Here is a 25,910-nt window from a genome sequence, read left to right on the forward strand (position 1 = left end):
CGCACACACACACACACACACACACACACACACACACACCCCATCTCATTACTGAAGGTCCTGTGTGTTGTGACCTTAGGAGTGGGCCGCCAGCAAGGCAGCATGAATACACATTTATGATACAGAGCTCGGACTGGGTGCCAGCGCAACACAACCCATACACAACAGGCGTTGTTTACAGAACGTGTTCGCATGAGAGTGAGTGTGTGTGTGTGTGTGTGTGTGTGTGTGTACATGTGGCAGGAGATTGTTATTTCTTCAGGCTTCATCTGCTGACTCCGACAAACTGAGTCCCAGACTGTGTCAGCGACAGAGAGAGGGAGAGAGAGAGAGAGAGAGAGAGAGAGACTGCAGACACAACTAAGCACAAAAGGGAGGGGTGGTGAGTTGACAATAGAGATTGAGGGAGGAAGAGTGGAAAAGACACGCTGATAAAAAAGGAATGATGGCACTCGAGACGTCGCTGAGAGGAGGGAAGGGGTAGAGAGTCACAGACAATTAGATGAGAGTCAGAGAGAGGATAGAATGACAAATAATGCAGTGAGGGAGTGAAAGAAAAAAGTGAGAGGTGTAGAGAATGGGGGATGCTGCTGAAGCTTGGGGGATCGCCCACGGAAAGACACTCACACACACGTCCACACAAACACACACACTCACACACACGTACACACACTCCCTCCTGCTGTGACCAGTTCTCGGGTTTGGTTTCTGATATGAAGAAACATTTTTAGAATTACAAGTTAAGTTTTAATTAGCAGAACCAACCTTCAGGACAGAACCACCAGACTGCCAATTTACAAATGCACAGCCTTCAGAATAAGATTCACCTTATTATGACAAGTACAGTTATTTTTATGCCATGGTATTATAGATAGAACTTTGGAAGAGTAAAAGAAAATAATGAAAAATGCACTTCTCTCTCCACACAAATAAAAATATGTATTACTTAATATTTTTTTCTCATCATGCATCATTGTACATCATTGTACTCCAAACAGGAGTACAATCTAAAATGAGATATGTTGGCTGTCCATCAATTCATGAACGTCAAGGACACATTTGACTAAAATGTTTTGTCTTTTTTCTCTTTAGCAACACAAAGTAATATGTGTTTCTTCAACTAGGAAAAAATAAACCGTAACGTCACAGCTGTCATGCTTCATTGTGCTTTGAGGCAACAATAACAAAAGAAAGAGTGACAGCGTAACTTCAGTTGACAGCTCAACTTTTAAAATATGATTATATAACACTCCAGTGAAAAGTTACTTTATCTAAGTAAATCCTCTATTACCGGATATTATAAAAAGCGACGCAGAACATCACTTAGTTACACATTAAAGCAATATTAAGATGTACTGTATTTCAAAGTCATGTAATTGAGTTACCATCAACACCAAGGGTCCAAAGTGTGTTAGTAGCCTTGGAGATCAGAAGACTGGACTTGTGACTGGAAGGTTGCAGGTTGCTGGTTCGAATCCCTGGAATGGCTGAGAAAAGCCTTTGCAGAGTAGGTGAATGTTTAACTCTCTCAGGAGCCAAAGGAATCTGATTGGCCACTCTTGGTGCCACCGCAAAGTTTCTTGTACATCATTGGTCGTTTAACTCTAAAATAATAATAATGACTTTGTTTATATAGCACTTCTTAAAAACAGAGTTACAAAGTGCTTTACAAAGACATCAGATTGACAACCAGAAAAACAACACAAAGTAAAAATGGAATTAAAACAACATGAGACATGCAAACGTAAAAACAAAAGAACATAAAAGCTATGAGTCAGGTATTAAAAGCAAGTCTAAAAAAGTGAGTTTTAAGAAGGGATTTGAAGGAGGCCACTGAGCTTGCCCGCCTGATATCCTCGGGCAGGCTGTTCCAAATGGAAGGGGCCTTAATAGCAAAAGCACGATCACCTAGTCCAGTAACTGCCAGAAGTGCCTTGCCAGAGGATCTCAGGCTGCGCTCTGGTTCTTACGGGGTTAAAAAGGTCTGTGATATAAGAGGGAGCTAGACCGAGCCGTGCTTTGAAAGTAATCAATAACATCTTAAAATCAATTCTAAAACTAATGGGTAGCCAATGATGGGAAGCTAAAATTGGGGTGATGTGTTCTGACACGTTACAATCACCTGAAATGTAAGATTGTGTTGTTTTAACAAGGCGCCCCCCTTTTTGACAGAAAGAAGTGCTGAAGAGTGTTGATGTTGATGTTCAGCCTTTTTTCCATATATTTCACAGTCCAGCCCAGAATCTGTTTTTCACCTAAATAATCACTGGACAATACAAAACGAGTCCTTGCAGTACTAGAAAGTTTGTCCTGCAATAATTTGCTTCTGAACATATTCAAACTTAAGGCACTGAAAAAAATAAGGCACTGAAGCCCCAACTCCCTGAATGGACTGTGGTTGTACTGGTTGCGTTGCTGCTTCTGTTGCTGTACTGTAAGTCAGTAAATGAAGATGTAAGGAAACATCGTGGAGCAGTGAGACAAATCTGCCTGACTTGTTCCACAATAACTGTCCCAGTTGGCATTAGTCGGACTAAATAAAGACACAATGTATTACCCCCGAGTTTTGAGAAGAGAAATTGTGCTGTACTCATTAGTGTCTGTATAAATGTGCTGACAGCACAGTAATATTACTATTTTTCACTCTCCTCGCTCTCCCTTCTCGTTCTCTCTCTCCCTCCCTCCCTCCCTCCCTCCCTCTCTCTGACAGACAGGTCTGCACTGTGAAAACTATATCTGGGGAGTTGTTTGTACAGTCATTAATGGCACCTGCTATTTTTATATACGTTAAATAAATGCTAAACTGGTCTTGAGGTAAATAGTAAGATTCTTTCTGCTCCTCTTCCACTCCTGTCAACCTCTCTCTCTCTCTCTCTCTCTCTCTCTCTCTCTCTCACTCTCACTCAGACAGTCTCTCTTCCTCATCTACTGTCCTGAACACCACTGAGACTCGCCTCCGGATGCAAATGCAGCATGACAAATCCAAAGCATTTGCCACAGACGTGTCCTCATGCTGCAGTTTTGCATGTGAAAATACAGATATTATGCCAACAAGAGAAATACTAGTGTGTGTGTGTGTGTGTGTGTGTGTAGATCAAATGGGTCTAAATGCTGTTTCGGATGCCTTGTCATCCTGCCAAGATAAGTTTTGGAAGGGAAGACTGGGGTGCAGTGTGCAATGCGGTCAGAGTGCTGCAACATCCTGCATCCCTGCCAGATGCGTAAAGCCCTTCTAGGTCAAGGTCATGGATTCATTTTTGTCCCAACGCACTATCGTGAGCATGCAGGGCTTTATCCTGAACAGACGGACACATGTAAAAACAAGCAAGCTAATCCAATGAACATCATATAAGATGATGATGCAGAATGCCTTCCGGCCCCCAAAAAAACAAGATCAATCCATAGTATTCCTGTATCATCCTCTCGTCTCCTTCGAGTGATGGTATTTTTGTTATCCTGCTGAATAATGGATGAACCAGAGACAGACAGAGAGGGAGAGAGAGAGAAAGAGAGAGAGAGAGAGTCCTTTGGAGATTGCGTGGTATTGCAGCACTTGTTTTCACTGATGTTTCCTTCTTTCTCTCTGCTCTGGAATTTTCTCAAGCTGTAGCGTTGGCCTCCTCTGAGGCAAGTCTGCGCTGTTTGATCTGAAACAAAAAAGGATTTGGCCTCGCAAAAAAGTTTTCAAGTGTCCTTCGAAGTACAGTAATAATTATGGATTTTGATCCAACAATCACTTCTGAGTTTGAGCTCCCCTTCAAGAATTGGCTTACTTTTATCTTGTCTTGACTGTTTGTACCACCATTTTAAGTCAGTGTCTATAATACATTATAATCATACTTATAACACATTATAATACCATCATAATGCATTATAAGTATAGTTATAACCATGCATAGACAGTTATAATGTTTTAAAACATTATAAACACATTACTTACAATCTGTTATAAAGCTTTTTCATTACCACTTAAATGAAAAAGCTTTATAATAGATTATGAGTAATGTTATAAAACATTATAACTGTTTATGCACGGTTATAACTATACTTATAATGCATTATGATGGCATTTTAATGTGTTATAAGTATGATTATAATGTATTATAGACACAGGCTTCATAGAAAGTGTTACAGAAATGGTATTACCTGTATAGGTATCAGGTCTGATACCTAAAACCATTGTTTGCTATCTTTTCTCCTTCATTGACACAGCAGGAATGGTACAATTAGCCATTTTAGTCCCATAGATCTATGCATACTGCAGTTAAAGCAGTTCATGCACAGATTTGAACCATTTTTTCATCCATTTAACAAATCAGATGAAACCTTGGATGATGAACATTTTGAAATCTGCATGTCAAATTTTCACTTCATCATGGCAAAGTGGGCAAAACATAACTCAGATAACCTTCACTGGACTTTTTTTGAGCTGTCAGCGTTCCCTTTGGCTATTTGGTGTATGATCTCAGCTCCGGTGGATCCGCACTCATTTAACTCGAGGCAGCGTTTGATCTTCATAATGTCAGTTGAGGTATTTTGAGAGCCGTTAGTGTGGCGTAGCGGTTAGAGAGGCCGTCCCATTACCACAAGGTCACAGGTTGGGTCTCGACAGCCGTTACGCCCATCAGCAGCCCGGTGGCCTTGACTGAACTACCTGCTCGCTCACTGTCGCTCTGGATAACAGCGTCAGCCAAACACTTACGGACAATAAAGCTTTTTACATTTCTGCAGCCTACAGTCAAAAAAAAAGGTAAAATCCTGTGTACTGTTTTGAGCACTTGTGGAGTGGCTGATAATACTCTGAATACATGTTTGTTTATGGTTATGCACAAATTGCAGCAATAAACCATCTGAAATACTTGTAAATAAGGGTTAAAAAGTACATTGTTAAACTAGGTTAAATATAGAGATTAAAAAAAGAGATAATAATACTGATTGAATAAGAATATATAAAACAACATAAGCAGGTTTTTCTATTGCTGAATGAATGCCTTTACCCTGTCAGCAAAGCTTAATCCACCGTTGTCCTTGAGAATGCAGTTTCAGTTGTGCATAATTTATATACTGCCCCAGGTTCTTAAGTATTACAGATGGTGTTGAAGCTGTGAGTGTGTTGGTGAGATATGGAGAGCATATAGTGAAGTCTAGTGAAGAGGGTGATAGCACCACTTTACCATGAGTGCATACATACAATAGGAAGTAAATAATTACATTTACTCCCGTTACTGTGACTGAGTAGCCTTTTAGTGTGCCTCGCTGCATTTTAAATCACATCTGTTTCTCGATCAGCATCAGAAGCTGGACTGAACGTAAATTGGCCAATTGTGGAGCCATTCACAGTGAACGATCAGTCAGCAGAAATGAGAAGAGCGATCTGACTTTACTTTGTTTGTGCACTTTATCTTGTCATTTCTGAGTCTTCCAATTAAAAGAATCAAGTTTGAACTCTATCCTCTTGTCCTTTTAGAATTGCAAGGAAAAGATCATATGTAACAAAATGTTCTAAGTCTTTCACTCTGAGTACATTTTAAATTAGGTTCTTTTTGTCTTTACCTAAGTAGATTTCTACACTGGTAATTTTAGTTAAGTAAAATTAAAGCAAGGTAACAGTACTTCTACTTGAGAAGGAGTACTCTTTCCACCCCTGATAGCTAGTATGAGTATAGTGTAGTTTATTGTAGTTTATTGTGTCTGTAGTTATGTGTTGCTCTCTTTGTAGAAAGACAGCAGCAGAGTCAGTCTAATACGCTGGCTGGGCCGCTTCCCTTACACTGAGACACTGATAAACTATGATGGATGATGCTGGGATTTGAGTGGCTCTTAAGAGTGTGTGAGTGTGTAAGTGTGTGTGTGTGAGAGAGAGAGAGAGAGAGAGAGAGAGAGAGAGAGAAAGAGAGTGTGTGTAAGTGTGTATGGCAGTGTTGCTGGAGTTGTTCCAGTCTGTGTGGGTGTCTGTGTGTATGTGTGTTTAATTCCTTTTTTGGTTTGAGTGTGTGTGTGCGTGTGTTCGTATGTGTTGTTTGCTGGAGTGTATGTGTCTGTGTGCGTGTGTTTGTGCATTTATATGTGTGTCTGTGTGTGTTTAGGCGTTTTCTCCTGTGTTGTGTTGCCCTGTGTTGCTGCGCTATCAGGATTTAATTTCAAGTGGAGGACAGACAATGCATCTTAATTATTTGATGCCACCAACACATTCATCTCTCTTGCAGCATGTTGCTCAGCTCCACAGCGCAGGTCACACAGGAAGCCACCTGCAGCACAAAACCACTTAAAAGGAAAATTCACTCTGAAACAGATTTCACAATTTGTTGCCATCGTCTTGGACAGTCTGGTCAATATTTATGAACGTGAACATCTCTCTCCTGTGAAGACCTTGTTGTGTGAAAATGTATTTGGTGGTAACAATGTATTTTATTTTTTTACACATGCACTCAAGTTGCATAAAAAGTGTGTGAATAGATAAAAAAGTGTGCAAGTAACAAGCTTATATTCACTGACTGTACAAAATATTAGAGACTGTGCACTGATGAGGTGAATCCAGGTAAAAGCCATTATCCTTTATTGATTTACCTCATTAAATCTATACCGATCACAAAGGAGGAGATGTAGATGAAGAGAAGCAGATGAGTTAGAGAAGGATTTTTACATTTTAAGACTACTGAGATGTAGCTTAATATCAGGAATATGTCCCTAATATTTTGTACATTCAGTGTATAGAGCTGCTGTATCCACACCAAGCCCTTTTCTGTGATACAGATTCTTTATAATTGATTGACTATAAAGTTTCTAACATCCCTCAAGTCTGAATATTGACGACGACAGAGTCCATTATCTCTCAATATCCTTGTCAGTTGTTTCTGACTAACAATAGCATCGTAAGCACTGTCAGCACTGTCAGCCATGATAACTCATCATTTTTTACCAGTAAAACTTGATTAATGAATCCCCATTATACCTTATCAGTAGACCTGATTCAATCAGTCTTACTTCAACAAAATATCAGACTAATTAAACTCAATGACTAAATGCAATCAACTACATTTAATTATGTCAAGTGGGTGAAATCAGGTTAACTTGCTGAATAAGCTAAATCGAGCACATGCTTTAAAAAAACATATGCAGATTTTATTAAATTGCAAGTTTGTGTTAATTTGTTTGCATGAAATATGAAATTGTGAGCATAAATTGTACATAATTGTGAACTTCTGACTGTGGTGAATACATCAGTGGGTTTAGACTTTTCATGGGTATTAATGGTGATAGGACAAAACTAAAATTACATTGGTATCCTTTAAGCACTGTAGGTAACAAGTCTTTTGTTGACAAAATGGCAACATGTTTACTCACTGGATCCTCTAGAATCACAGTCAGAAATTGAACAACATTTTATTTTTTTTCTTCCAAAATTTACTTTTTATACAAACTCTTTGAATAATTCTTCAAATAATTATGAGTGAATACTCTATCATTAGCAAATGAAAAGCTGCATACTATCTATATAAATACCAAATTTTGTCTTACATCTTACATCAATGTGTTCATAATCATGATTTCTTAGTTTCTGATGCTTGTTCAGAGTGATAAGGACAGAAAGAAAGGGATTTTTAGTGGACTGTCTTTTGCTATAGGGATAAAATACATGTATGAATTCTTAAACTGAGTGATATTTTCTTGTAAACAATAACATCCCTGGACAGGACGCCTGCTCACTGCACTTTGGACAGAGACAAAAGCCTACAGATTAACTGGAGGCAGGAGCAATAAAGACAGACACGGGTGCGACTAGGGTTTATTACTTTTAATCAATTCAGCTAGCTACAAAATGTCCACCACTTCACACACTGACAGGATACAGAGAGGGAGTCTTTAATATTACATGCGTTGAGGACATCAATCTCACAGTTTAACCTATTGTGTCATTCAGGTTTAGGTATTTATTCATCTTACTCTAACTACTCGACATTTTGGCGATTTGGTGTGCATAGCTCTAAAGTACAGAAGCAACAAAAAAACCCTTTTGTATGTAATTTTTTTGTTTCAGAGTATAGTTATTGTTATTCATTGTTATCATTATTTTTACCAATAACAAACCACACGGGGAGAATAAACTTACAGATACAGTCTTCTTATAAAAGTAAGGTCTCTCAGAAATATGCGTCTTTGCTTTACATTGCAAACGTTTATTTTTTTTCAGAGCATCCAAAACCTATGTTACAGTACACAACCAGTCCCCATCTTTCAGCACATAATCAACATCTTCATCACTGAACTGCATAATCATTTAGAAAACAGGTCATTTTTTTTGCAATACAACCCCCAAGTCCTCATTTTTTTCATCTTTATCGCTTCGGTTTTTTGATCCCTTTTGCATTATTTTACAACGAGATGGTCACAGTCGGTAAATATATCGAGACAGAAAGAGTGGCACTATTGCAAACTTGCAGGAGTATGGAACGATCAACTGTGTCCTAATACTGAGCATGCGTTTTGTCAATTTGCTACTGCCATGTTATCATTTTTTTATATATATTTTTCAGACAGGTTTTATTTATAAGACTCTAAAATCTACCATTTGTCATGCAGAGAACGCACAATTCACATCACTTGGAATGCAATGTCTAATACAGCTACAGAGAGTCTAGTTGCACATTGTCTAAACAGTAACTCATTATGATTGCGATGAAGGAAAATGAACCAAAGACTGCCATTTGATTGTAAGTGCTCTTTGCAATCCCATTCGTCTGTACCTTGATATATCTTTATTCATGTTTTTCCATCAGTCTTCTCCCTTTGTCATGATAACATCAAAATAAGGAGCATGACAGTAGCCTAAATGGAATGACACAGTTTTACTAAGACGATACTGAGATACTGAAAAGGAAAAATAACAAAAACAAACAGCTTGTATAGCATTCCTATTATATACTTGTCATCCAGAGCAGTGTACTTTTATATATATATTATATATGATATATTATAATATATGATATATATATTTTTCGATAAAGAGAATAAAAACTTCACAGGTGAGCTAGAGAGCCATCAAGTCAGCACTATATACAACCTTTGGAAAGAATGATACGGAGTATAAGAAATCATCTTTTTACGAGGACAATCATCTTGAAAAAGCTCGACAGACGACACACAGAACAACATTTACAATGGGGAGGGGAGGTGATATGTGCATGTGTGCAAACCTAGAAGGTCAATACCATGATGAAAGCATGTCGGCGCCTGTTGACGTGCGGCGCGGGAGGCCGGGAGGATCGGGCTCTCGGCTCGGGGAGCTTAGCCACTGCCCAGCATCTTTGTGGCGCGCTGGTTGGCCTCGTCAATCCTGGTCTTGTTGGAATCAGCCTGGGTGGAGGAAAGAGGGGGGAAGACGGAAAAGAAGAGCGTCAGTTGGATTTATTTTTAGCCAGCATACAGTAATAGCCTAGAAAAACAGCCTAGAACAGTTTGATTGTGGGTTGTTTTGTACAGCAGTGTTCCTTTTGTTTTTTTATTTAGCACAAAAGATTAATTCAAACAAAATATCCATAATGTATACCAACATCATAAAGAGCATGTGCAAGGAAGACCAAAGAAACCCCGAGGGGCTTATGGATTGTCTCCCTTAATAACAATCATACATAATTACAATATAGTGTAATGAAACCCCAAAAAAGTTTAGACAGAACAAAACAATATAAACAAATCAATAGGTAAAGTAATACTGTTAAATAAATAGGGGGAAAAGTAGAAAATACGTAAAAGAATATTAAAAGAACCCGAAAAGAAAAGGAAAAGCAGAGTAAAGGAATAAAGAGAGAAAACAAAAACAAAAAAAGTATTGTAGTATTGTATAAGCGAGAAGATACCACCATTCCTGAAAGATGTGATTTTATATTGGTTTCACATTGGCTAAATGTGTTTTAATTTTATTTAACTTTTATTTAATCATATAGTCCCACTGAGATTATAAATCCTCTTTTCAAGGGTGCTCTTAATCCCTCAAAAAGTATCCTCTGAAGAGGATTTTAATTTAATTTTAGTTTTTGGTCCAAACATCCCCATTCAACCTCAAGGACAGTGCTTGTTTTCTTGCTTTTATTAACTAAGTTTCTAACTTCTTGTGTTTTTTGCAGATCCAACTCTGGTGACACAGTGGGTGAAGGTGTGTGCCACTGACTATCTGAATCCCACTCATTTGTCAGTCACCCCCTTCTTTCCTGTTCCTCTCTGCTGTATACCAGTATACACATTCTGCTGTTTTAATGGAATATTTGAGCATGATCTGAATCCTGGTTTTGAAACCTTTCCACCCCATCGAGAGAGGCGGAGTTACAGAAGTTACAGAAGTGGATTAATTGTGACTGGAAGGTCAAAGGTTCAAATCCTGGAGAGGGGGAAGTGATTGAGTGATGCTCTCCTGTCCCTGAACAAATACCAATCTACTGTGCAGCTCCCAGGTATGAGTGTGTGTTACTGCAGGGTGTTGCTGGAAAAGAGTATGTCAACCTTCCCTGAATATAAATCTAAATAAGATGAAATAAGGTTAAATAAGAAAATGCGTTGGCCTGCAACTTTTATATTTGTCATGAAGCTGCTGTCTTGGCCAGGTCTCCATTGAAAAAGATATTCTCAGTCTCAGTGGGACTGAACTAGTTACAGGTAAAATAAATGAAAAATAAGAGAGAAAAATGAAGGAAAATATTGATTTATAAGATGATTAACTTTACGTATAATAAAACTAAAATGCCATAAAAAGTTATGTTCAGTAAAGGGAGGCCCAAAATGAATTGTAGGTCTCGTTCGTCTCGTGTGTGTGTGTGTGAGTGTGAGTGTGTGTGTGTGTGTGTGTGTGTGTGTGTACCTTCTCCATGATCCTGTCGATCTGGCGATTCTGGGTGTCGATCTCGTTGCCCATGTCCAGGGCCATGTGGCGCAGGTTACCGATGATGCCGCCCACCTGCTCCAGGTTCTCGTCCATCTCATTTTCCCGGGCATCGTCTGTTACCCTACACACACACACACGCACACACACACACACACACACACAGGTAGATTTAGATGATGTGGACATAAGCCCGCACACACCACATATTGCCATGTTGCCCTGCTTCTCATCCATATTTCACCTCTGATTCGTTCCTCGTCTCAGGAGAGCAGAGTCTGACCTCAGCCGCTAGGAGGACACTTGTTGCATAATATCCCTTTCAATCCTTGGCACAAATGTTTATATTCTATTTTATTGCTGTATTCTTTTCATTGTTATTATTGACTGTTTTTGTTGCTCATTTTATATTCTATTTTTGGCACCCAACAACCCAGTTTCCCCATGGGGATCAACAAAGTTTCATATTATCTTAGTTAACCTGATCTTACGAAACACTGTAACAGAATTTGGATTACAGTGATGACACTTTTTCCCTTTTGATACTGTTGCAACCAGTGTAGCAACCAAAAGTAAGGACTGCAGGGTCAAAGCCAGAGCGACCAGACACTAGATGTAACAAATATTCCCAGGTAAATAGAAGATTCATATATTCTGTATTCTGCAATTGCTAGGTAAAGAAATAAGATCCAGGTGGATGTTTTTCCCTCGACCTTCCTCTCTGCCTCTCCTCATCTCCACTCGTCTTTTCTCCACTTTACTCTTGCATGCTCAGTGCCATGAACGGCTGATTGCGTTTCTAAATGTATGACTGTCTCAACAGATTTCAATAGTCATGGTTAATTTATGTGCTGTTTTCACTGGGAACTAATAATTTCCCCACTGATACATCTTATCGATTTTGTGTCCAGATAATCTCAGCTTGTTTGCTTGCAGCTAACATCCGCTGCCTTCTTGTAAACACATTTAATTTGTGCACTAGAGATTGTAGTAACCTCGTACATGCAAATGCGTTAGCGGTGGCTAGTAGTTGCATATTAACATTAACATCGGTTGCTTTGCTCAGTTGGCCTGCTGGCTGAGCTAACTCTTCTTAAGCTACAACTAGTAGTGCTTTGGAGTAGAAACTGGGACCAGAGGGGCATAAGCTAAAGAAAAGATGTGTCAAAGGTACCTAAATTTGGAAATAAATCTTCCATATTCACTTTCACTTAAACATTACTGAATTGACCTACACCCACACCAACAACAATCTTCTCAGGTGCCTCTCTTTTTCTAGCCCGGTTGTTCTATATTCAGACATTATTTGTGCACAGCGAATTCTCCACTGGATCTCCATGTTGGCGCAAGATGTAGTTGCTTTCTGTACAACCTTGCTTCTGTCTTCCTACTCCCCGTTGGTCCCTCCATGCTTCCCTTACAACCCAAAATGTCTTCACCTCCCCACAGGGACACTCATATTTCCTCACACACACACGCACACCTCTTTCTTTCTGTCATCTTATGCCCCATACAGCTATTTTGACATCATCCCCTTGTCCTCTCTTTCTCCCCTCGTCCTCCCATCCGTTCTACATTTCAGGCATATGAACCCCGTCTCCCCTCATCCTCTCATCCTCCCCCTCACCTGCGGATGAAGCCTCCACTGATGGCCATCTGTTCGCGCTCGTCCACCACGCGGGCGGGCTGGCTGGCCACCACCCCATCCTGGTTGTTCCCCCAGGCCTTGCTGCCTCCGCTCTTCATCCTGGCCACCGGCAACGACGAGGAAGACGGTTACTCAACAGTTTAACCACGCAATTCATCATTTACCTCAACCAGGCTGGCTTCCCATTAGTGAGATCTACAAAGAGAGCCTTGGATTTGAGGTACTGCAGCAGCATATGTCAGTGTGTATAGCGTGATCAGCTGACACAAAGGTGTTATTTGGTATCATGCATCCAGCACATAAATATATGAGTAACAGTGGGGACTAAGACTAAGTCAAGCAAAGCATAGCAGGCATGGATTGGTTGGTAGATAGGTAGGTTCATTCTGTTGATATCATACAGGATCAATTCACAATAGTAATTTGTGCGATGTTATATCTCGTAGGTATATAACATACTGGTCAAGCCTTGTATGCTAAGTCACATACCTTTCTCAAGCTGGAATCTGTTTTTTTTTTGTATAATCTAAGCATGTATTTTGATAGCTGCAACATTTGGGATGACTCAATGTGTGACTATGCCCCCCCCCTCCTTTTTTTAACCAACTTGCTGGCACTTCTGTGTTATTACAATGTCAAATCCCACCCCCTCCCCCCACCCGTTTCCACAATTAAATGTCCCAGTGTGACAGAAAACAGAGAGGAGACAAGCTTTTTGGCAGACACACAACACAGAGTGTACAGGACTGTCACATCGTTAGGAGGGACGACGATTAATGCGAAGAACAAACTGCGAAAAGAAAAAAGGAAACAAAACAAAACATGAAACTGGAGGGAGTCAACAGAGAATAACACCATGGTTAACTATTACTATTACTAACGCCCCCTTTTTTGTTAAAGTTTTTAAACGTCAACGCTTCTCTTCCAGGTTGGGAGTTTTGGACAAGCTGGGCTGTCAAGCAGCATTAAGGCAGAGGAGTGAAGAGTACGATAAGGATTTTGACAGTTACAAAGCCCTCAACCAAAGCATGGGATTAATCTTTATCCTCCTCTATCTCAGGAGGAGAAAAGCGCACTGACAAATACAGCTGTGCTAACATGATATGTAATCACGGCTCCGCTACATGGCTTTGTAAATGTCAGCTCACACCGCCTGGCAAAACTGAAACTGTGAGATTCGGTGTCTATTTTGGCACAAATGAGTTGGAGATGAAGGGGGGAAATTAATAGTTAAAGCTTAATATTTTATTTATGGTTTTATTTGGCATTCCTAGTGAGCCCAGCCATACTATGCAATCATGTTACTCCAAGGCACTTTGGATAAAAGTATAAAAAACAAAACTTTTCACCTTTCAACCTGTTTAACATCGACGTTCCTGCTCATTCTTAGTATTTCCAGTCAAAATGAAAACAGGCAGGACCTTGACTAGTTATTCGTTTTTTTCCCCCATCCATTCAAGAATATTCTGTCTTTTCTTTGCCTGTACTGTTGCCTGTATCGGCTGCTGAGTTTTGTGTAACCTTGGAGTGCTGTGAGGATGTGTTCTGGCTGTATCAGGGATGGCGATGGCTCAGCCTCCTACACTGGATTTATTAATAGAAATGGACTGAGGCAAGGCTTCGCTTAGCTCCCCGTCCCCGCTGACACACACCAGCGTGGTAAACACACACACACTCCCCTTGTCTGAGTCCTGCTTTCTTTTTATACTTTATCTCCGTTTCAGCCTCCTCGTTCTATTCCTTTTGTTCTTCGATGCTGTACTTAGCGTCTTTTCTTTCCTTGCTTACTTTTGCGTTTCTCCTCTCCTCATGTCTCCTTGTGTCACATACTTTCCTTTCCTTTCCTTTCCTTTCGTCTCCTCTGTAGTCCTTTGTTCTCCTCTCCTCTCCTCTCCTCTCCTCTCCTCTCCTCTCACCTTCCTCTCATTTGATATCCAGTTTGTTATCCTGTGCTATTTGCTTCTCTGCTGTCTCAGAATGGATATAATGCACTTCTCTAATCAGCTTTCCTGTGATTGAACTGAGGTGACGTGATTAGATCATACGGGTCTTGCGGATCCCTTGGTGGAAAAGTGAACTCATTCCATCTAATTCATTCCCTGAGTGACCTGCAAGTTGATCTATCCACCGATCAAAATCCGGTAATACTGGCATACAGACAGCCAGAATCAGCTAATTCTGATGGACAGCCAGGACTGTGAAGGCATTAGTACCTAAGAGACAGAGTATACAGGGAATAACATCTCAATTTGTGAGAAGTGAAAAAAAAAAAAAATCCAACAGACTTATTTTTTGCTTTGTCTCTCTAGCATCCATCTATCTGTGCTTTCAGTTTGAGTCAACATCCCGGCAGGCTATCGTGCCGCTATCTGATATGGCTGACCTACATGTGAGCGAGTTCCCTAAGGGGAGAGGGAGCTTAGCTAACAGTAGTGTGGAGCAGCCAGTGCAGGATAATGGCTAATTTAGCACAGCGCTCTGCAGGAGGGGTGGTGCTGCAGAGAAACTGCAGCAAGAACCAGAGGGGAAAACAAAGCAGCAGCGGGCTGTATCGTCATGCGGAGCCGTGCGGAGGCGAGGGGGACGGGGCAGTACATGCGCAGAGGCACCATGTTACCCGTTTTACAGAATGAATGTGACCACATCGTGTCGTAACCCAATTTCCAGCTCCTTCTGACAACACAGTTTGCTCCTGTTTTGTTTTTTTTCCCTCCGTTTTTCTGTTTGGCTTCCTATAAGTGGGTGAAGCACTTACACAGTGTCATACCCTCATTTTTGTCTCCTTTTAATGTGTTCACTGTCTTCCTTCAAGCATCAGTTGTAACATCTTCCTTTTCTCTTGCTATTTGTTGTTGTTTTTATCTTATTTTTCTTTTGTCAAATCAGTAGGAATTATTTTCTTTGTGTCTCTTTATGTGCTATTGTAATTATAGGATGGATTCAGTCCAATCTTGAAAATCAGTCATGATGCCAAATCGTGGCTGTAATCAGCCTAAAAGTGATGTACACAGCAAATTTTTCCAGAGTCCATAAGTGTTGATTTTTCAGTGACAATGCTAAGTGTTGATTGGAGTATTGTTTGTCCATTCATACAACTGATATGGATTTAGGGCGGCTGTTCAAAACTAGTCTTCAATTATCTCTGATAGGTGCAGACTTATAGACATTGGCATAGTGTCCGTTTTCAACTTTTTAGGATTTAAAATAGCCTTTCTGCATACATCTAGTCTTTTATTACCTTTTTGAAAATGCATCTACAGTACATTTAACCTAACCCAGCTTTCCCTATTGTTTTGGTTTCAGAGAGACTTAAATTCTTCGTAATTGAGATGATTTTAAAATAATACATTCTAAAAACCCTCCATTCAAGAGTTATTCAGTTTACCAGAAAAAGCACCCAGGCTCTGTACTGCTCATGTTAAATTAAACACAAAAGTATTTGACCATCATCATCATCATCATCATCATCACCATCATCATCATCACCATCATCATCGTTAATAATACCAGCATCATGATCTTAGCATATATGTCATCATGTGTAGCATTGCTATTATGAGTTGCATCATCATGCATGCATGAGCATTCAAAGGGTCATGCTCGCCAGTCATTCCATGTCATTGGCGCTTGGTTCAAAAATGGGGGGGGTGGGTGGGGGGTGTGTTGAGGGGGAAACAAAAAGGTCTCGTTTCCTCCAAAAGGTGAGGATCTACTGGATGTTAGAGCGGCGTGGTGGTAGTAGAGATCATGCAGATGAGGAGAAGTGTCAAACAGTCCTGGACCAGGCTTCCCAAAGGCATTTTAGGACCAAGATCATTGCATTTCCCACCCTGAGTCAACGTGTTGAGATGATCTGAGTGCCAAGATGCTTTGGGAAGCCCGGCCCTGCTCTTTTTTAGTTGAATCTAAGTTGGTTTTGAACGTCAGGCGAGGGGAGAGGCGCTACAGCGGTATCCATTGTAGAAGTCCGCCCTCCATCACCCTGCATTGGCCCTGCATTAATACTGAGTCCTATTCAGGGTGGAGTAAGTAAAAAAGTGGGACTTCTATGATGGCTATACCTGTATGTAGATGACTCCCGTTATAAAGGTGTGTGGAGAAGTGGAGGCTTAGAGAATAGGGCACTTGGAGAAGGGCACTTGGTGGAAGGGTGTTCAGAGAGGCATTTGTTGATGAACTATGGCCTTGGCTGAGTGGAGGAGAGCTTGCGTGGAGGACTGGTCTTTTTGAGCTTGGGTTTATTAGATCCGGGTCTTCCCAGTCTGTATACACATATCTGGTTTGCCTGTGTAAAGGCAATATCAACTGGAAAGGATGATACAGTAACCTATGTTCAGGTTGAGAGTTTACATGTTAAATAAGCATATTATGGTGCAGATTGGGATTTGGAAGCATCCGTGCTACTTGTCAGACGCCAGTCATTTAGTGACGGCTCTGACTCACGGGATGCTCACCAGGCGTGGAGCTAAGGATTCTGGGATATGGCTTGAGGCCAGTCCAGTGGAGCAAGCACCATAAGAACCCAAGGCTGCATGTGTGTGCCCGCAGTTATCTATGTGTCTGCGTATATTGTCTTAATTGACATGTTTGCGATAGGGAAAGTATATAAGAGCACATCATGGCCTCCTGTGTCGGGCCGAGCCGCCTCGTGTGGATGTGAAAGGGGGCGGAGTCAGTTGTCTAGCTGCAGCTGGAGCAGAGCGGACTATTGGCTGATGGCCATCATGATGTCACTTCTACCTCGTTTATAATTTTTTTTTTTTTTAAAGATATTGTTTTTGTCTTATTTTGAATGGCAGGCAGGCAGGCAGGCAAGCAGCACCTACTTGTTACATGGACAGGAGCAAAGACCACAGAATTTCCCTAGATCGTTCAAATTCTTTTCTGCATCCTTCATGTCCTTATTGATTTGGTCCATTCCCTCCTCGATGCGCTCCAGTTGCTCTGATTAAACACAAGTCATTTATCCCCCACAGAACGAAGCACGAGAAAAGAGAGGGAGGAAGAGGAGAGGAAGAGAGAGAGAAAGAGAGGACAAAGGAGAGAAGACAACAACTTCAGACACTCACTGTGACGAAAGAAAGTAAAACAAAAAAAAAAGAGGAAAAACTGGACGCCACCACATATGCAAAGAACCTTTGGGGCACGTTGTCAGTACCTACTTGTTACACGGACATATGAAAAGCCCACAGCATTTCCCTAAATCTTTTAAATTTTTCTCGGCTTCCTTCATGTCTTGGTTGATATGGTTCATGCCATCTTCAACACGATCGAGTTGCTCTGGTCAGGACAAAGGGATGACAGTAGTGGAATGAATTTCATTGACTGATTGACAGAAATATGAGTTATGATGAGCAGTAATTGAGTTCTGTGTGTGTGTGTGAGTGTGTGTGTGTGCCTGTGTCTGTGGCGTCAGTGTGTGCACATGCGTGTGTGTGGGTGTGAGCAAGCGTGTGTGTGTGTGCATGTGTGAGGGTGGGAGCCTATGACTGAACTAAAGTGAATTTCTATTGAGTGCGTGCATCGATTTGGTATGCTGGAATACAATTGTGTGCACTCACTGCATCTTTAGGCCTGAGAATGGTGTATGAGCACAGAATCAAATTAAGACAGTGATTGAATCATTTTTCAATACGATATAATAACTTGGTGAATTCAGTTAATAGAAATCTTTCAACGTTGACATTTACTGATTTTACTCATGTCTCGCCTTGTGACACTTGCTGAGTGTCAAAGTGTTGAGAATGAGAGAACAAGAGATTGTTGCTTTGCAGTTAAAAATCCTTGTTGACCGTGTATTCATAGCAATCGTCGTTAAATTCCACCGGGTAAAAGAATCTGATAAGGAAAAAAAGGAGAAATCTCCATTGCGAGTCGTTTGCCGTGGCATTAGCATCATGCAAAACTGACAAGTCATTTTTTCCACTTTTTTGTAGAAGTTCTCAATATTTAAATCTACAATTGGAGTGTAAGAATTGACAGTGAGCTAAAGTTACTCTTATTTGCTTTAGTATATTTAAAGATTAACGTGAGGCAAAAGAACAGACTGTCAGCTTTCGTTCATGGTCATTGTTAGTCGGTGTTGAAACAGCGACCACAGTAAAAATGACCAACTTTACCTCACTGTGCGACCTCAAATCTGTTTTGCTCTGACCGAGTCCCTAGCACAAACGACTCAATAGCTCAGCCAGTCTGCAAACCACATCGATTAGTGGGATCGTCCATGTTAATACTTGGTTGAAACCAAACAGGACTAGAAGTGAGAAAGACTGGTGAGCAGCGACATGGTCAGCATGGGCTGTGGATTAAGGCATGGGCATGGTGAATGTACCTTTTAAAAGTCAAGAGACTCTTTAAGAGACTACTTAAAATTCTTTCAATTACCATTTTCGGTGATTTATTAAACTTACCCGACACAAAACCGGCCCGCAAAATTGAAAACTGTCTGTCTGGCTTTGCAATAGCAAAATGTTGAAAGTAGTTGAAAGGATTTTAAGTATGATTGGATCCTGGTTTGTGAGCGGCAGGGCCTTTGTCATGCTGATGTGGTGGATGGTGGGTTGGTGGAAGGGAAACTAGTGTTATACTGTATGGAACATAATAATTTCCCTCGTTATTATGGTTGAGGAAATATAGTGCAAGCAGAGTGTGAAAAAGGTGAGGCTCGGTAAAATATGGAGCAGATTCATAAACTAGTTCATTGACTTTTTCAGATTTGTAAAATCCCTGGTTGGCATGCATTTATGTAAATATATTCAACCAAGAAATTATCCTTGTTGAGTCTGTGTTATTACATTCAAGCAGTAGTGAAGTGGGGTAACGGCACTGAGTACGCTGCGCTCATTAAGAAGTGTTTGTAACAAAAAAAGCACCTGGTCAGTGGCTAAAACGTATTTTTTTCCAGCTGCTTCTTTATTTCATTCAACGTAAATCTACCCACACTTTAACTCCAATAACTGTATCCAGCCTCAAGTATTATATATACCTACAGGCTTTTTCTGCCTGCACAAGAGTCAATAAAGCTGGGTTACAGGTCAGCTCAGCCTTGCAGCCACCTATGTGTCCAGTCAGCCATTGCAATTGGCTTTGGAGTGGTGATCCTGTAGAACTGTGGACGGGAGGGATGAAGGGATAGATGGATGATCAGAGGATAGAGGGGCGGAGGAGGTATAGAGCTTTCATCCCCCTGGGCGAACAGCAGTGCTGGTGCAATTAACAGTCTCGGCCCTAAGGCTTTTCTCTCTCAGGATCGGTGGATGGCTTTACAGGCCCTTTAGCCAATGGGAGAGCTCATGCCTCATGTCCTTCATGTCCCAAAACAGCAGCAGTGCCAACCATAGTATGGCACTTCGATTGCACACTGCACCTTTTTATATTTTCCTACTGTACAATCTCTTATTACCTAGACAGGCTGCATAAGTGTTTGTTGTGGTGCAATTAATGTAGACCATGTTGTGGAATATGGATTGTGGGCTTATATCAACAATTCTTGCCCATCAGCAAACTGCATTAAACCAGGGATTGTACAAAAGTAGCTCATCATGGACTGTTAGGGGAGTGAGTGAATGTTTTGTCATTACCAGCTAAATCGATCGTTTTGTTTTATCCACCTCTTACATCTCTATACCTGTGGCATGTTAGCTGGTGACTGTCTGGCTGTTCTCAGACCTGTTTGGGCATTTAGGCTGCCAGTGACAGGAGAGGGTCAGATAGAGTTTGGACAGGTTGAACTATAAGCACCATATCGCTGCCCTTTATCTAAAGAAATAATACATTTTGACCAGAACCATATTATAGAGAGCCATGTTGTTGCCACTTATTTGGCATTAAGAATTATTGGCTGTAAGCTCCGCCCTCCAAAACATGCACTAAGGTGAAGTGCCCAAAAGTTAAGAAGCTGTTGGCATTGAATTCAAGGTTACTTAGTAATGGTTATGGAGCCAGATTGTGGCACCAACATGGCTGCAATTTCATTTTTTTGAATGTCCAAACTGTTTTACTCAGTGATTCTGGTGGACTGTAGCACAAACAGATCCAGGATCAAGCTAGAAGTCACCCTGCCACTGGTTGTCATAGTGACAAACAAGTCAACCCAACCAGTTTATGGACAAGAAATAATTGATGTTGATGTTGAGCTGTAGGGGTTTTGGCACTGCAGTGGCTGGCATTAATTATTCTTCAGTGGATCTGTTAATGTTAATTTGGCACTTCAAGATTTCCTTTTTAGTCTTTGGCAAAGGAAGCTGTTAGCAAATAAAAATAAAAAGCTGCTGGCAAATGAAAAATGCAGTTAGGCAAACCAAAAAGAAAAATGTTAGCAAAAGGAAACAAAGGTTAAAAGAATAAAGTTTAGCTGAAAGAAAGAGTGAAAAGAAAATAACTTTCTCAAAGTGTTGGCTGAACTGGCGCCCTTGACCAAAGGATACTCAAATAAACCATGCATTAAATAAGAATCCAAATTGTCAATTATTACTTAAAGGAAAAAATCAGGAAAAAAAATGAATTAGTTTGGAAATGCATTTAAATGAATACAAGCAACTGCACATGAAACAATCCATCCATTCACAAATGTTTTGATACCATAAGTTTCTTAACACCAACATTTCTATCTATAAATAATGTCATCGCTGTGCTCCTAATACATAATAATGTTTTATTACTTATTTCTGATTTTAGAATCATCATACCAATGTTGTTGTGCATGAATAGCTTCATTATGAACACCTATATGTTTTCAATGCCATCTCCCCTCTTGTAGACTTACCTCCCTGCTCGTCCAACATAACCAAAGTCCTGATGCCGGCATCTTTGCTCTACTCCCCAAAAACCACCGGGAAGAAAGGAGAGGCGGAGGCAAGGAAAATATAAAGGGAGGAAGAGAAAGAAACAGAGGTCAGTAAGGAGGGATACAACAACATGGAGAATCAGTGGCTACGGCCAAAATATGTGTTGCCATTTGCCTTTTCCACTTTTCACCGTAAACAAATCTGATTGGAGAATTGAAAACCTTTGCTTTCTTCCTCGCTGTAGATGTCATATTGCTCGTTTACAACAGGAGAAAAGTTACAAACATGAAATTGATTCAAAATCCATGGTAAATGATAGCACGCCTTTCTGTAAAATACAAGTTTTACGTGGTGTTTCAGTCCTGCACTGGTCTGGTCCAGGTAGAGAATTACAAAACTGTAACATAAAGACCCATGTGTTTAATGAAATTCAAGCTTTGTGATTGATCTGTTATTTCCATGAAATTTAAGCTTTGTCTGGCTGTCTTAACAATGATACGACAACCTAAGATGACAGATGAGTGAGACATGATACACTGCATAAAAACAACCAGAGATATTTTTGTACAATAAATTCCTCATACTATTCCTGGCAAGTGTATTAAAAAGAAATGACCAGCTCTCCAAGTGTTGCCTATAGACTAATATATCTCAATTTTTTTTATTTATTTTTTTAAAACACTGGGACACACGGGAACTGATCACTTCTCCACTGATAAAGCTGAACGATTTTGGGTTTAGATAATTTCAGCTTGTTAGCTAGCTAACTATCTGGTTAGCTAACCGTCACTGTCATGTTATAAACAAATCTGATTTGTGCACCATGTAGAAGCTAGCGTTAGTAGTGACTAATAAATAGGTTGTTGGCTGCTTATTTAGGTTCTCAAGGTTCTTCAATTTGTAGTGTTTTGGAGTAGAGACTAGGACTAAAGGGGCAAGGCCGAAAGCCAAGACAGTTTCCTGAAACTTGTTCCTACATTTGTAAACAACTCTACCTCATCAGACTTCACTCATTCATTCATTACTCACAACATTTGACCTGCACTAACACCACAGATATCTCTCTTTTCCTAGCCTGGTTGCTTTATATTTAGACATTATTGGTGCACAGCCAGTTCTCCAGTGGATCTCCATGATAGCGTCAGACATGTTTGTTTGATTTGTGACACAACTGCAAAGCCTCAGATAGAGGAAAGAGGGATTATTTTGTGTTCTTGTTAATTTTTCTAGATTGTTCAGGCACTCAAAGTATTCCGCTCTTATCATGTCGGTACTTTGTGTGTATTATGGTGATTAATGATTATAATGCTGTCATAATATGTTAATGCCTTATAAAGCCTTATGAGCCACACTAGAAAGATAAAGCTTTACCCTCCTCTGAATAGCCCCCAACTCTATTACAGTGCATCCTGTGGCTCATTCAAACCAATGGCTAATTTAGCGTCATTCAGCATCATGATACCCTCCCTTTGTTTACATTTCCCTTCCTCCTGAAGGAACAAATTAGACTATGTTGCTCCCCCAACATGAGCATGTGGGTTGGTATTGATTAGAAGGGCAAAGGTCATTTGGCCATTAAACCCTAAGCACAAAACATGGCAAATAGCCCCCAAGGGGTTAACAATAATAACGCTGACACCAAAGGAAGGTTTCTCATTAAAATAAAAACCCTGCCTTTGGATTTCCTTGTACAAATGACACAATTAATAACACAGTATCCCAATCTTTTGAAGTCTGGTTAACCTTTACCTGCAGTAAGACCTTTCTCAGCATTTGTTAGACCTCTGCATAGTGGATTATTAGTGCATTTATCTTGTAAGTAATGCAGAATTTCTCTTTTTGAAATGGGGTGTAGTGGGGCGACAGGCTGTTGTTTCTCCTTGCTGTACCTCTTCAGCATTAAAAAAAATCTCACTTTAATTTCTCCCTGACTGTGAAACATCTGAACAGCTGGGCTTGCATGGGCATTCAACAGTAAAGCTATTAGTCACTGATAGGCTGGCTTGGCTGCAGGTATTGATGCTGGGTAGAAAGAGTGTGTGAAGAGGCGGAGGATAGCGAACCTAGCCCATACACAAGTCTCCTTCCTCTCTGCCTCTTAGAAATACAGCAGCATACTGCAGCGCTAAGATGTGGCACCTGGCTCGGCCTGATAGGCATAAATAAGATTATGGTGTGTGTGTCAGTGCATACACACACACACATACACACTCACAAACACCCCTGAATGCACGAACGCACTCCTGCACACACACACACACACACACATCCCCCCTGCCTCCTCAGCAGTTTGGGAGGAAAGCCAGCATTGATGTTTGAGAGGCGAGAAGGGAGCAATAAGGAAACTCTGCAGTGTATAAATTATTCTGTAATTTAGCATGCCTCATTCCAAGAGGGATCCCACAGTAGCTGAAATGTGTCCCAGGGGGAAACTCCCAGGAATAATCAGCCAGGATCCCATACAGGACAGGAGATGGTCGGTTCGATGCCGCTTCCTCATGCAAATCCCATGAATACCTTGATAATTCTGCCATTATGTGTGGACGGGCTGCCAATTTGCAGGCTTTTGCTTTTGAAAGGAGATGATCGTTAATCATTGGGCTGATCAAGTCAAACGTCTCTCATCTCTTTCTCTCTCTCTCTCTCTCTCTCTCTTCACCCCCCATCCTCCATTTTCTCACCCCGTGTTGTTTTCACTTTCAGCTGCCTGTCGCTGTCTCCGTCCTCTACTAAAGTTTGTCTCATCCTTCTCTCTCTCCTTCTCTCTCTCCGTGTCTTGCACTCCTCCTCACCCTCTCTCTCTCTCTCTGTCCCTCTATGTCTCTCCCTCTCCGTCCCTCGCTGCCTGCGGGAGTCTTCGGGGCGGAGCCGGGCGGTGAGATAATGTCGACTGATGATCAATATGACCTTGAGATCTGCACCAGGAGCCTGTCAGCCCTCCCCTCCAGCTGTCCACGCTGCTGCGCTCCTTCTATCTCTCACTCTCCCTCTCTTTCTTTCCCTCCTTTTCCTCCGTCGCTTGCTGGCATGTCTCATTCCCAGTCTGTTGGTCTCTCTCTCTCTCTTTCTCTCTCTCTCTATCAGAGTCGGCACAGTCTATCTGCCAGTCCCAATCCTGACTATTGATGCACTACCTCTTCTCTCTCTCTCTCTCTCTCTCTCTCTCTCTCTCTCTCTCTCTGTCTTTCTCTCTCTCTCTCTTCAATACAGTATACTTTATTGCCATGAATATTACATGAGCAATATTGCCAGAGCTTCTAGATTGCAATAGGAATTCATCGTGCGCAAGCAGAAAAAATGAATAACAGTCAATATTTGTCCCATGCCTGTCTGTGTGTGTGTGTGTGTGTGTGTGTGTGTATGTGAGTGTGAGTGTGTGTGTTAGTGTCTGTCTGTCTCTCTCTTTCCCCCCCTCTCGCTGACGTCAGCAGTCAGGGATTGGCGTCATTTCCTTTGATGTGTTATTCACACCATCATCATTCAGTTGACTCATGCTTCGCTTCCTTCTGCCTTAGGACTAATGGATGGAAGAGGGTGACCAGTCCTCCGTCACCTGACCCAAAAGTATTGTCAGGTCATGATGACACGTGATTTATCATAATTTGCTCCACCATAGGTTAGGTTTTTGCCCCTTTTAGTCAGTTTGTTTGTCTGTCTGCAGGATATCTTGAAAATATATGAATTGATTTCCATGAAAAGACATAGGAACAAATGGTTGTTGACAAATGTTTTTTTTTTTGGCCATAACTATGAAATTAGCAGAGATAGAGACTTGATTCCAGATCCTAAAGGTTTGTTTGCAGGGTCTAGGAAGTCAACTTATCAACTTATTAACTTAAATTTTAAGGGATAGGAATGATGTCTTTGAATGTAACAGCAAGTTGTAGAATTGTTCAGCGTTGTCTTCTAGTTATAACTGTAATTATTGTCTCATAATTTATAAGGTAATCACAATCTCTTAGCCAGTTCAGTCAAATCATCCCAGCCTGCCTTGTTTGTTTGTAAGAGTTTCCTGGTGTTCAGCTCTGTTCCAAGTCAAATATTGTCAGCTTAGTCAAAAACAGATGAGAAGAAACAAGGTCTCATCTTTGCCAAATCAACATTTCTTTCTCTGTCATAGACTCTTAGAGATAAAGGTCCAACTGGGTTTTAATTTTGTGTCCATATTTTTACAACCTTTTCAGATTATTACAGCACATGTATCCATGGATCCTGAGACAACAAGGACCTTGTACTGTCCTTTCTGCACCAGCACAGACTCAGTCCAGCCCCTGTAAGAAAACCCTCTGTGTTGCCCTTGTCTGTTTCATGTGTGTTGCTGCAGTGTTGTGCTCCGCTCCTCTCTTAAGCAGCTATTGTGAACTGCAGTGTTGACCGCATTGCATGGCGTTCTTTGTTGGACAGCGGAAACACTGGGGACATTGTACAGTAACTGTGAATTTGTAATCCTTGCTCCCTCATTTCCATAATTACAGTGTAATTGAAGAGTTCTGTTGCAAAACAATGCATGTCTTTTTTTTAGGAAAATATCATTATATGACATTAATCATTCAGTATTTCTAAAATGTAGAGGATCCAGTCTGTAAGAGTGTAATTGTTTTTC

The 25,910-nt window shown here is 40.8% G+C and overlaps 1 protein-coding gene across 1 annotated transcript in view; it reads right to left on the minus strand.

The window, feature by feature from the left end:
• Positions 1 to 9,285: 9,285 nt before the first annotated feature.
• The window catches only part of LOC139650856 (synaptosomal-associated protein 25-A), a 39,852-nt gene continuing 23,227 nt past the window's right edge, over positions 9,286 to 25,910 (minus strand). Inside the window, exons 4-8 of the mRNA XM_071527640.1 lie at positions 21,286 to 21,334; positions 17,348 to 17,465; positions 12,501 to 12,620; positions 10,853 to 10,997; positions 9,286 to 9,354 (exon numbers count right to left, since the gene is read on the minus strand). Of these exons, the coding sequence (XP_071383741.1) occupies positions 9,286 to 9,354; positions 10,853 to 10,997; positions 12,501 to 12,620; positions 17,348 to 17,465; positions 21,286 to 21,334 (501 nt within the window). The remainder of the gene's footprint in view (positions 9,355 to 10,852; positions 10,998 to 12,500; positions 12,621 to 17,347; positions 17,466 to 21,285; positions 21,335 to 25,910) is intronic.

The sequence above is a fragment of the Centroberyx affinis genome, unplaced genomic scaffold, assembly GCF_046629955.1.
Source record: "Centroberyx affinis isolate AG114_WGS23_722 - 3 ecotype Tasmania unplaced genomic scaffold, CSIRO-AGI_Caff_v1 ptg001557l_1, whole genome shotgun sequence".
Taxonomy (NCBI): Eukaryota; Metazoa; Chordata; class Actinopteri; order Beryciformes; family Berycidae; genus Centroberyx; species Centroberyx affinis.